Source organism: Antechinus flavipes, chromosome X (genome assembly GCF_016432865.1).
Source record: "Antechinus flavipes isolate AdamAnt ecotype Samford, QLD, Australia chromosome X, AdamAnt_v2, whole genome shotgun sequence".
NCBI classification, from domain to species: Eukaryota; Metazoa; Chordata; class Mammalia; order Dasyuromorphia; family Dasyuridae; genus Antechinus; species Antechinus flavipes.
Genome location: NC_067404.1, coordinates 75,336,294 through 75,349,790, shown reverse-complemented (window position 1 = coordinate 75,349,790; position 13,497 = coordinate 75,336,294). Strand labels below are relative to the sequence as shown.

General features: G+C 39.0%; 2 protein-coding genes across 8 annotated transcripts in view; one reads left to right on the top strand and one right to left on the bottom strand.

Moving 5' to 3' along the window:
• Positions 1-8,141, top strand: part of NOX1 (NADPH oxidase 1) — a 53,834-nt gene extending 45,693 nt beyond the window's left edge. The window contains 3 exon segments of the mRNA XM_051969177.1: positions 6,137-6,261; positions 7,849-7,889; positions 7,892-8,141. Coding sequence (XP_051825137.1) covers positions 6,137-6,261; positions 7,849-7,889; positions 7,892-8,052 — 327 coding nt within the window. The 3' untranslated portion in view covers positions 8,053-8,141.
• Positions 8,142-12,440: 4,299 nt separating this feature from the next.
• The window catches only part of CSTF2 (cleavage stimulation factor subunit 2), an 18,712-nt gene continuing 17,655 nt past the window's right edge, over positions 12,441-13,497 (bottom strand). For all 7 annotated transcript variants that reach the window (XM_051967914.1, XM_051967912.1, XM_051967916.1 and 4 more), the window contains one exon: positions 12,441-13,385. The gene's annotated coding sequence lies outside the window, so the exon portion shown is untranslated. The remainder of the gene's footprint in view (positions 13,386-13,497) is intronic.

Genomic DNA, 13,497 nt, shown 5'->3' with positions numbered 1-13,497 from the left:
TTTGGATTTGTCAAACACTAGATTATTATAGTCACTGATTATTTTGTGCAGTGAACCTAACCTATCCCAATGATCAATTACTCTATTTCTTAGCTAGTACCAAATGGTTTTGATGATCACTTCTTTATAATATAGTTTTAGGTCTGGTACAGCTAGTCCATCCTCATTTTCATTTTTTTCATTGATTCCCTTGAAACTTTTGATTTTTTGTTCTTCCAGATGAACTTTGTTATTATTTTTTCTAGATCTGTAAAATAATTTCTTGGGAGTTTGATTGGTACGGCACTGAATAAGTAGATTAATTTAGGTAGTACTGTCATTTTTATTATATTCACTCAGCCTACCCATGAGCATTTGATATTTTTATATTGTGTGGAAAGTGTCTTGTAGTTGTGTATCTATAATTCCTGACTTTACCTTGGTAGGTAGACGCCCAAATATTTAAATTATCAACAGTTATTTTAAATGAAATTTCTCTTTGTATCTCTTGCTGCTGGACTTTGGTGATAATATATAAAAATGCTGATGATTTATGTGGATTTATTTTGTATCCTGCAACTTTGCTAAAGTTGTGAATTGTTTCTAGTAGTTTTTTAGTTGGTTTTCTAGGATTCTTTAAGTATACCGTTATATCATCTGCAAAGAGTGATAATTTGGTTTCTTCATTTCCTACTCTAATTCCTTTAATCTCTTTTTATTCTCTCATTGCCAAAGCTAACATTTATAATACAATACTGAATACTAATGGTGATAATAGGGCAACCTTGTTTTACCCCTTATCTTATTGGGAATGGTTTTAGTTTGTCTCCATTATATATGACGCTTGCTGATAATTTAAAAAGATGCTACTGATCATTTTCAGGAAAACTCATTTATTCCTATACTCTCTAGCGTTTTTAATAGGAATGAGTATTGGATTTTGTCAGATGTTTTTTCTGCATCTATTGAGATAATCATATGATTTTTGTTAGTTTGGTTATTGATATAGTCAATTATGCTAATAGTTTTCCTAATACTGAACCAGCCTGGCATTCCTAATATAAATCCTACTTGGTCATGGGGTATTTTCCTGGGGATGACTTGCTGTAATCTCTGCTAATATTTTATTTAAGATTTTTGCATCAATATTCATTCGGGAAATTGGTTTATAATTTTCTTTCTCTGTTTTGATCCTACCTGGTTTAGGTATCAGTACCATATCTGTGTCGTAAAAGGAATTTGATAGGACTCCTTTATTTTTCCAAATAGTTTGCATAGTACTAGAATTAATCGTTCTTTAAGTGTTTTGTAGAATTCATATGTTAATCCATCTGGGCCTGGCAATTTTTTCTTAGGAAGTTGATTAATAGCTTGTTCTATTTCTTTTTCTAAAATGAGACTATTTAAGTAATTTGTTTCCTCTTCTCTTAATTGGGAAAATCTATATTTTTGTAGGTATTCCTCCATTTCACTTAGATTTTCACATTTATTGACATATAGTTGGGCAAAATTTGATTTTATTCTTTGCTTTTTCTAATCAAATTAACTAAAAGTTTATCTATTTTGTTGGTTTTTTCATAAAACCAACTCTTAGTTTTGTTTATTAATTTAATAGTTTTCTTACTTTCAATTTTATTAATCTCTCCTTCTATTTTCAGAATTTCAAATTTGGTATTTAATTGGGGGTTTTTTATTTGTTCTTTTTCTAGCTTTTTTAGTTGCAAGCCCAATTCATTGATCTTCTCTTTCTCTATTTTATGTAAGTAAGCATCTAGAGATATAAAATTTCCCCTAATAACCACTTTGGCTGCATCCCACAAATTTTGGTATGTTGTCTCATTGCTGTCATTCTTTGCATGAAATTATCAATTGTGTCTATGATTTTTTGTTTCACCCACTCATTCTTTAGAATTGGATTTTTAGTTTCCAATTAATTTTTGGTCTATTTTCCCCTGGCCTTTTATTGCATGCAATTTTTATTGCATCATGATCTAAGAAAAATGCATTTACTATTTCTGCCTTTCTGCATTTGATTTTGGGGGTTTTGTGCCCTAATTCAAGGTCAATTTTTGTATAGGTTCCATGGACTGTCAGAGGCTACGAAGTCCTTTCTGTCTCCATTCAGTTTTCTCCAAAGGTTTATCATCCCTAACTTTTCTAGGATTCTATTTACCTCCTTTACTTCTTTCTTATTTATTTTGTGGTTCAATTTATCTAGTTCTAAGAGAGCAAGGTTGAGATCCCCCACTAGTATAGTTTTGCTGTCTAATTCTTCTTACAGCTCTCTTAACTTCTCTAGGAATATGGATGCTATACCACTTGGTATAGTTTAGTATTGATATTAATTCATTATCTATGGTACCTTTAAGTCAGATATAGTTTCCTTCTTTATCTCTTTTAATTAGATCTATTTTTGCTTTTGCTTGATCTGAGACTAGGATTGCTAACCCTGCTTTTTTTAACCTCAGCTGAAGCATAATAGATTCTGCTCCAGCCTTTTACCTTTACTCTAAATGTATCACTCTGCTTTAAATGAGTTTCTTGTAAACAACAAATTGTCAGATTCTGACTTTTAATCCAGTCTGCTATCTGCTTCTGATTTATGGGAGAGTTCATCCCATTCACAGTCACAGATAAAATTACTAATTCTGTATTTCCTGCCATCTTGTTTACTCCTAGTTATATTTTTTCTTCCCCTGTTCTCTCCTCCCAGGATTTTGTTATTAATCACCCCCTCCCTCAAACAGCCCTTCCCTTTTGCAGCCCCTCCTCCTTTCTTTTACTTTTCCCATTCTACTTCTGTTCTCACTTCTATTAGCCTCCCCGCTTCCTTTCCCTCTTCTCTTTCTACCTCCCTGTAGGGTAAAACAAGCTTCTCTCTGAAGCTAAATGTGTCTGATATTCTCTCTTTGAGCCAAATCTGATGAAAGTAAGATTCGCACAGTGCTCATCTTCCTGTCCCTCTCTCCTTCAATTGCAATAGGTCTTTTTTGCTTCCTCATGAGATGTAATTTACCTCATTTTAACTCCATTTTCCTCTTTTTCCAGTAGAATAACCATTCGTCCTCCAATTTTTTTTTAAATCATCACAATAAAATTAAATTATACCTGTACCCTCTATGTATACCCATAACAGAGATACAGCTCTCAAGAGTTAAACATATCATCTTCCCATATAGGTATATAAGCTTTTTAACCTTTTTTTAAAAGTTATTTTTTCTTTCCTTTTTACCTTTTTATGCTTTTCTTGAGTTCAGTATTTGAAGATCAGATTTTCTATTTAGCTCTGGTCTTTTCATCAGAAATAGATGAAATTCCTGTGTTTCATTGAATGTTCATCTTTTTCCCTGAAAGATGATGCTCAGTTTTGCTGGATAATTGATTCTTTGCTGCAATCCAAGTTCCTTTGCCTTTCAGCATATCATATTCCTTGCCCTTTGATCTTTTAAAGTAGAAGCTGCTAGGTCTTGGGTAATCCTGATTGTGGCTCCTCAATATTTGAATTGTTTCTTTCTAGCTACTTGCAATATTTTCTCCTTGATTTGATAATTCTGAAATTTAGCTATGATGTTCTTTGGAGTTTTCATTTTGGGGTCGCTTTCAGGAGGTAATCAGTGAATTCTTTCATTGGCTGTTTTACCCTCTGGTTCAGGCATTCAGGCAATTTTCCTTGATGATTTCCTGAAAGAAAATGTCTAGGCTCTTTTTTTCTTGATGGTTTTCACAAAGTCCAATAATTCTTAGATTGTCTCTCCTAGATCTATTTTCTAGGTCAGTTGTTTTTCCAATGAGGTATTTTACATTTTCTTTTATTTCTCTCTCTCTCTCTCTCTCTTTTTTTGTTTGACTGATTCTTGAAGTTTTATTGATTCATTCATTTCTATTTGTTCAATTCTAATTTTTAGTGATTTATTTTCATCACTTAGCTTTTTTATCTTCTTTTGCATTTGGTTAATTGAACTTTTATGTGAAGTGTTTTGTTCATTGCATTTTTTCCATTCCACAGATTTTTTTTTTCAATGAATTGGTTTCTTTTTCATATCTATTTTGTAAGGAGTTATTTGATTTTTCCATTTCCTCAAGTCTATTTTTTAAGGCGTTTTCTTCAGATAATTTCTATTTTTCCTTTTCCATACCTTCTTGCGATGATCTCATTTCCTTTCCCCATTTTTCTTCTAACTCTCTTTTAAGAGCCTTTTTGAATTCTTCCAAGAGAGTCTTGTGAGATAGGGACCAATTCATATTATCTTTTGGGGCTTCATCTGGAGATGATCTGCTTTTAGTGTTCTCAGGGTTTGAAATCTGTTCTCTTTCTCCATAAAAACTATCTATGATCAGAGTACTTTTTGCTTTTTTGCTCATTTTTTAAAAAATTGAGGTCTGCTTTTAGGGCAAAGGGCGGGGGGGGGGGGGGGGGGGGAATGTCCAACTTCCTCTACAGGTGATAGTGGCTGTGCTGAGTCAGTGTTGACTTACTTCTGTTGCTGGGTAGGTGTGGCCAGATGTCCCATGTTATTCTAGGGTTTAGGGGCTTACCATTTGTCTTGGATGTTTCACAGCTAATTTGCTGTTCTTCTGGCTTGCAACCAGGACAGAATAGCCAACACAGCTGTAGATTCCTCTGGTAGATTCCCTGGCGCAGGAACACCCACCACCCTGGGTCTCTGTGCTGCACCTGTGCTCAGCTGCCTCCCTCCAGGTCTGATTGAAATAGACCTTTTCTGAAGTTCCTCCAAAGTATCTTCTGCTGGAAATTTATTCCACTCCAAATATTTGTGTGTTCTGTCACTCCAAAACCAGTTCAGAGGCTTGATCTGGTGTTGGTCTGAGGAACACTTAGAAGGAGCTCAGATAAAGACCTGTCTACTCTCCACCATCTTGGCTCCACCACAGCAAGGGACTCTTCTAAGAGCATTTAAACAACAGAAATCCCTAGTGCCTCCAAAATACATGACAGTTTGGCAAATGGGCTTCTAGCCACTAGAGAACCATTGTCAACTGCTTCATTGTCATGATGGCTATCACCTACAAATTACATCCCGTTGAAGGCTTCTCTGGACATCACGGAAAACTCTTTAGGACTCCTTAGAAAGTCACTTAGTCAGCAATGAAAACTGGGATTTGTCCTGTTGGTCCTTAGAAGCCCTCTTGATGACATATCTAACATGTTCCTCAAAGTACAAATAGGGTAAAGTTGTACTCTCTCTTGGGTTCCAGATTTATTTCTACTTCATCTCATTCAATGACTTGCTGGTTTCCCTAGGAGGTAGAAGAGTATGAAAAAGTGAATTTCTCATCCTATATGAGCTCTTCCTCACTGTGTAGGACATTGTAAGTTCCCAACATTGTTTTTAATTGAACTGTTATTGCTATCTTTTGTTTTTACATCACAGTCATTTTAGGTATCCTCCTTGCCCACCTCCCCCTGAATCTTCTCTCTTAACAAATGAAAAAAAAGTAAGCAAATCCAACTAATTATTGCATGCAACATCAACATTCCACCCCTGTAGTCTCCCCCCTTTCTAACACAAGGAGTTAGTTGCACATCTTTGTCTTTGCTCAGGGCACAGGTTGGTCATATCAGTGATCCAGCATTCAGTTGTCTTTAGTAATTATTTTTATTTGCCATGATGCAGTAATGTGTATGTTGCCAACACCTATTTTTTAAGTTCTTTTTATTTATTTTTTACTTTTTGAGATTAATTTTTAGTTTCAAAGGAAGAATTGTCCTCTTTACCATTCCCTAACTTTCCCACCCCTTCCCACTGAGAAATCAAGCAAACAAAATCACTCTTGTAAACATCTGTGAAATCAAGCAAAAGTAAATTGCCCCTTTAACTGCAACACCTATTTTGAATAGTAAATATATTCCCTCTCATCTTAGAAGCATACTGATTGGAAATAGTCTTTGTAAACTGTTTCATCCACAGGGCATGCAGGCAGGGGACTGAATTCAGTGAGATGACTCTAAATGCCTCCAGACTCCCGATTCTTTCTGGTGCACTGGACTGAGTATGAGCTGCTGCCCCTCTGGATCCTCTCAAGTTAGTGAAGAGCTGGGGAAGAGCAGGAAACTCCCAGCTTTAGTGACCCGACCTCCAGGAGTGAATGGCCTGCAGTCCGGGGCTCCTTCTAACATATTCCTTTCTGGCCCTAGGCTGGTCATGCAGCACTGCATGTTGACAAATTTACTGATGTTGCGACTGGTTTGAAGCAGGAAACTTCTTTCAGGAGATCTGTGTGGGACAATGAAGTTTTGGCTGTGGCTGCTGTCCATCCCAGGTAAGACCCGTGGTATCATGGGATCATAGAGTTGGAGTAGAATGGGGTGTCAGAGGCTACCTGATCTAAACCTTTGATTTTGAAGATGGGCAAACTGAGACTCAGAGAAGAGAGGGGAAGTGAATGGGCCCACTGGTATAGTAAGTGGCAAGGCAGGATTTAAAGCCGGATGCTTTGACATAAATTATAGTATTAGGAGTGAAAGGGAATGAGCCAATCAGTTGGAGCTCTCCTGTGGAAATCTCTCTGGGGCACTCTGAAACTCTTGACCACTGACTGAGAAAATGTCATCTAGAATGCCATTAAGGAAGAATTAATGCTTTGGCAGCAGTGAGAACTTGCCACCTCCTGTGGCAAGAAAGCACAGTCAGGTACTTGACCTAAGCTAGCAAATGAAGTGGACAACAGAGACGCTTTTACCTTAATTACGGCTGTTTTTAATGTGAAAATGCTGGGGATTGAATCTGGATAGTTGCCTGAATCGTTCCTTCCTAGTGCTAGTGTAGAACTACCATTCCTTTGAGGAATGGAAGCAGGAGGCAGGATATTGTGTTGGAGAGCTGCACAGTTACTCAAATTGCTTTCAGTCAGTGGACTAGGAGGTAGCATTATCTCTTGGAAGCTGTGTCCTCCAGCCTCGGGACAGAGGGACCCTGCTTGACTGTATTAGGAAAGCACCCAGATGTTTCTGGAAGTAGTTGTGCCTGGACAGTGCAGAGTGCGCCTGTTGGGTGTTCAGAAGCAAGGCTGCAGTGAAGTTGCGAGACGCAACATGGTCAGTTGTTGCCACATTTTGTGCGGCCTCCACATTCAGTTATGCAATGCCATACGGAGTCTTTACCCAGTTTAAAAAGCTTTACTATAAAGCAATTTGGAACCATGCCTAAAGGGCTAGGAAAGGGCCAATCTCTGACCTAGGAATACCACTAGTAGGTCAGTATCCCAAGAGATTTTTTTTAAAGGAAAAGGATCCATATGTACAAAAAAATTTATAGCAGCTCTTTTCTGAGGGCAAAGAATTGGAAATTGAGAGGATGGTCATCATTGGGGAACGGCTGAATGGGATTGTGGTATGTTATGATGGGATTGTGATGGAACACTATTGTGCTATAAGAAATAATGAACAGGATTCCCTCATCTTGGAAAAACCTGGAATAGCTTCCATGAGCTGATGCAAAGTGACATGTACTGTGTGCCAAGTTCAGCAATACTGTAAAATGATTAGCTGTTCTCAGCAATACAGACAACTCTGAAGGACTGATCATGAAAAATGCTATCCATCCCCAGAGATAAAACTGATTATGTCTGATTATAGATAGATTGAGGGATACTTTTTTTATTTTTATTTTTGAAGGCTTTTGGTCTGTTTTCTTTCACATGAATATTACAGAAATGTTTTGCACGACTACATATGTATAACCTATATTGAATTGCCTGCAATCTCAATGGGGAGAGTGAGGAGGGGGAGAGAATCTGGAACTGAGAGTTTTAAAAACTAATGTTAAAAAGAGAAAGTGGCTGAAACAACAGTGCCATGCCCACATGATCTCCTGTATCTCAGCCCTTACTCCTTTTGTGTTTATGTAGATCAGTGGGTGGGGTTTTCCTGTAAGGTCCCCAGACCCTGGCAAAAAATGTTGTAACCACTGCTCCAGCTTGGATGTTAGGAAGATCCAGTTCTGTCTCAATATGGAGGAGGCAAGACAAGAGCAGCTGGTCATGAGCTCCTGGTTTCTTTCAGCTCTCCTTCTGTGCCCCCAGATAGAGAGATCATACTTGGGCAAATGTTAGCTCTCTTTAATCAGGATTCTAATATCTAGTCTTTACCTTCGACCCACATCACTTCAATATTGAGACAGAAGGATGGCCTCCAAAATGTGCCCTAGGAAGGCCTTCCTTTGTATCTCTGTCTCTTCTCACTATACTGTGGATGGCCTCTAGGTTTTCTTTCCATCTCCATCCCCCTTGTCTGGATGACCTCCTAGCTACTCTTTAAGGCTCGGCTTGGTAAGAACTCCCCATTAAACCTGCCCAGGTTGATGATGACAATTTCCCTGCTGATGCTCAATCTGGGATTTGGTTTTGTACGCGTCCTACACTCTTTCTTTTATTCTTTTGAAAAATTGAAGCTTTTTATTTTCAAAACATATATATGAATAAATTTTCAACACTGACCCGTGCAAAACCTTGTGTTTCAAATTTTTACCCTTTCCCCCTACCCCCTCTCCTAGATGGCAAATAATTCAATATGTGTTAAACGTGCAATTCTTCTATACATATTTCTTCATTTCTTATGCTACACAAGAAAAATCAGATCAAAAAAGAAAAAGATGAGAAAGAAAACAAAATGCGATCAAACAACAGCAAAAAATTGAAAATGCTATGTTGTGGTCCACACTTAGTTCCCACAGTCCTTTCTCTGGGTGTAGATGACTCTCTTCATCTCAGGACCACTGGAACTGGCTTCAGTCATTTCATTCTTGACAAGAGTCATGTCCATCAGAATTGATCATCATATAATCTGTTGCATTCAGTTCAGTGTCTCCAGCCCTCCTTAAAATCATCCTGATTGTTTCTTACCGAACAATAATGTGCCATAACATTCAGATACCATAACTTATTCAGCCATTCCCCAACTGGGCAGCTATTCAGTTTCCAGTTTCTTGCCACTACGAAAAGGGCTGCCACAAACATTTTTGCATATGTGGGTCCCTTTCCCTCCTTTAAGAGCTCTTTGGGATATAGACCCAGTAGAGATACTGCTGGATCAAAGGGGATGCACAATTTGATAACTCTTTGGACATAGTTCCAAATTGCTCTCCAGAATGGTTGGATGCGATCACAGTTCCACCAACAATGTATAGTGTCCCAGTTTTCCCACATCCCCTCCAACATTCCACATTACCTTTTCCTTCATAGCTAATCTGAGAGGTGTGAGGTGATATTTCAGAGTTGTCTTAATTTGCATTTCTCTGATCAATAGTGATTTAGAGCACGTTTTCATGTGACTAGAAATGGTTTAAATTTCTTCATCTGAAAATTTTCCATTTACCAATTGGACAATGGCTTGAATACTTATATATTTGAATCAGTTCTCTATTTTAGAAATGAGGCCTTTATCAGAACCCTTGAATATAAAAAAGGTTTCCCAGTTTATTGCTTCCCTTCTAATCTTGTCTATGTTGGTGAGATACTTTGTAACTTAACACTCTCTTGAATACTCCCTTTGCTTGTCTGGGAACATCATGTGACATCTCAAATTGGATGGTATCTTAACCTCACTCAGCATGTCCAAAATGAAACTCATCTTTCCCCCCAAGTCGTCCCATCTTTCCAACTTCTCTATTCCTGGTTTTGGTTGTTTGTGTGATTTTTGTTTTTTTGGCAAGGTTACTGGGGTTAAGTTTACTTAGCTAATCTGTGTCTAGTGGCAGAGAATGGATTTGAATTCAGGTTCTCCTGATTCCAGGTGCTTCCTATTACTGTTGAACATCCCACCATCCTCCCAGCCACCCATGCTTACAACCTAAGTGCCTTCCTCAATTCCTCCACACATATCTAATCTTGTTATTCCTACCTTCACCTCTTACACACGTTCCTTTCTCTGCACGTAACTGCCCATCGTGGTCAGGCACTCAAAAACCTCTCACTTAGACATCAGCAAAAGCTTTCTAAACTGGTTTCCTTGCTTCAAGCCTATCCCTATTTCAACCAATCTTCCATTCAGCTCCCAAAGTGGTTTTTCCCAAAGCACAGGTCTGACCATGGCATCCTCCATTCCCCCCTCTCCCACTGATAAACTCCAGTGGTCCTGTATTTGTTGAACTTGACCATTTCCTCAAAGGCTTCTTCCTTTACCTCTCTTGGATACTTAAAGTCACCTTTATATCATTGCTCCATCACAGATGGAGGACTGGAAGGGACCTTAGAGATCATCAAATCCAATTCCCTCATTTTTCAGCTGACCAGCCAATCGGTTGGGAAGTGTCACACAGAAAGCAAAGTTTGTCCTGGCTTCAGACTAGTTAGTCATTCTGGTTGTAAACAGTCGCATCAACTCTTTGAGCAGAGAGGTGGTACACGGCAAGCAGAGAGTGTCATATATACACAGTGACAGCTGGTTTTGATGAACTAGTTTACTCATACAACAGGGACCTCCAATGGGATTTCCATTGGCTAGGTGTACTAGAACAGATCTCTCTTCACTTCTCTACAACCTCAAATGGGTAGAAAGGGTAAACAGTTGACTGTTGAAACTTCCCCCGAGGCCTGTATGACTGGGGATTGGTAGATTGGTTCTCAGTCTGGTATCACTCTACTAATAACCACCACTAGCGATAGGATAGCTTGTGATCTTTTAAGTATTACGGTTCGACAGCAATTTTTAAAAATAGGATTTGCACTATATATAACACTAAAAACAATTTTACAGAACACATGAGGAAGGAGGAAATAATAGTTCATTTCATTTCCCTGGTCCCCTACCCCAGCGATAAAGTACTAGAAGGGAGGGGGGCCATTTTATGAGAATTTTTCAAGTTCTTTACACATCACAGTCAAAAAGCTCTCCTTCAGCTTTTTAGCATCCAATTTTTCTTTGCTTCTTTTTGGGATCTCATGGCCTTTGGCTCCTAAATCTCAGGCTCGGTACATGCTCATCACCTTCTGTGAGCCTCTTAATACAACTGATTGCAAGTAATCTCAAGAGGCAGCACAGGCTGAAAATAGAAATAGGTTTTGAGAATGATTTATATCAATTCCTGAACAACAGTTCTACTGCATTATTAAGAATGTTCTGAAATCACCTTCGTGGAATGGAGGATAATCATGATCTTTTACCACATAGCTCTGAATGCCACTGGTCCCAGGCAGTTTGGGTTGGAAGGATCAGAGAGCTGAGTAGATAACTGGCCTTTCTTACATAATCTGCAAGGCAAAAGCAGTGGTGTATGGGTAGCCAGCTCCCAGCATTTGAGTTAGGCTTTTCAGCAGGCAATATACTCACTTTAGAATCCTCTAGTACATCATCTACATTTATTCCCAACTATTTTTAACTAGAGTAATGCAACTGGAAGCCAATCAGATCACATGCTGAAAGCCTTTTCCAGATGGCAGGAGAGGCCTGGATTTTGAGCTTTCTGTTCTTATTTCACTTTATTTGGGGTCGGTTTCCTTTTAAATGGATTTTACATACTATGTGTCCATTCACTGGAGAATGACTGAACAAACTATTGATGCGTCCCGGACTCACATCGTTGGTTTGAAAGAATCCAAATAAATTCTTTTGTAGTCACAAAAGACTTCATATGGGAGGGAAACAGACTGGCAATAAATCAAAGTTGGGAGAACTTTAGATACAGAAATATGGGGATTCAGGCAGCAGGCAGCCTGCGGGAAAGCAAGGTACAGATAAGGGAGGAGCCGGGATGTCTTTTAGCAAAGCATTGCTCAAGAGACCGAGAAGTCAGGATGGAGCTTTTAGAAGAGACAAATAAAGAGCAACAGACGAGAGCTTATTTTCTTATCCAGATTTGCAAGTTTTGAGTAGACTCTGGACTCTGAACCTTCATCTCCCCCGTCTGTCTTTTGGGGAGAGAAAATTCTGGGGACAAGGGCTGAGGACTTACTATGGCATGTAGAATCAATGGAACATTGTTCTACAGTAAGAAATGGCAAGTCTAAGGAATTCAGTGAAATCCAGGAAGACTCAGCTAGACTGAAGTAGGGTGAAGTGAGCCCACAGCAGGGTAACAGTTATGTAAACAAAGAAAGGGAACTTCTTTTTAACTTAAATGTAATTTCTTTTTTTTTCCTTTGCTGAGGCAACTGGGGTTAAGTGCCTTGCCCAGGGTCACACAGCCAGGAAGTGTTAAGTGTCTGAGGTTACATTTGAACTCAGGTCTTCCTGTCTTCAGGGCTGGTGCTCTATCCACTGCGCCACCTAGCTGCCTCTTAAATGTAATTTCTAACGACTGATCTTAACGTCAGACAACAGAAAACGAAACCTGTCCCTTTTCTCAGAAGAAAGGTCCCACATAGGAGCCAAGTGTTGCAGACCCTCCCTGATTGGTAATTTCTGTTGACCAGGCTCTATACCCTTCCACTAACACTGGGCTGGAAACCTCTCGACCCAAATAACATACGTGCCTATGACTGATGGGCAAATAAAAGGCATCACGAACACCTGAAAAAGAGCTTTTAATTGGCTTTCCAGAGACCCAAGAGCTTTATGACACAACAGGCAAATGGCATCTGCTTCTATGTCGATGACACCGGGTCATCAACATCAATCACACCATCTTTACTTTAGCTCAGAACGACATACACAAGAATCCGTCTGCTATTGACATAAAGATGCATGATGGTACTTTTCCAGAAGCAACATAGTGTTATGTCAGCGTCATTGCTTTGTCGCCTTTCTAGATATTTGCTTGCTCCCGTCAACCGAGCATCCACGGCCGGATCCATTTATGGTTTACTCTTATTAGATACACAGTTGTACATTTTCAAGAGATACATCATGTTATTTTGGATAGGAACAAAGTGAACACGAAAAACTGGTTTTGAAAAACCATAGAGCCGAAAATTAACCATCTAGAAGAATAAAAGACTGATTAGCACAATATCTCGCATACGCTAGCAATAAATGCTTGTTCAATCATTGATACACAGGGGAAGGCGGAGCTGGGGAACACAGCTCAGAGATAATAGAAGCCATAATCTAACAAGTTGTTTCACAGCCTTCAATTGAAGCAAAAGCAACAACAATTGTCCTCAAAGCAAAAAGGTCATATACATCTTGATTAGTGGTACACTCGAGTCCTGGGGAATATTTATTTTTAATTCACATAAAATAAACTAAATAGACCTCCCCTTCTATCCCCTCCCCACCGCTGTCGCTGTCCCTGTCCCTGTCCCCACTCCCACCCCCCACCCCCCAACTAAAACCCGACAATGACAATGAGCAGAATGAAGACAAGCAGATTTTACTTCTGGTGGAGGTGTTAGATATCCTCCGTTCACCACCACTTAAGATCTTTCAAGTGTTGGGATACAGAAATCTTCTGATCCTGGCTCCTTCTCCACATCGATCAATCGGACAAGCAGGATTGCTGTCAAGCATTCTGTAAACATGCAAAGACAAGTTGGGGAAAATCTATTAGTGAAGAAATGCCACTAAGACCATGTAGATCACAAAGAACGGGCCTCTGAGACAGGGAGGGAGAAGCTGGGCCT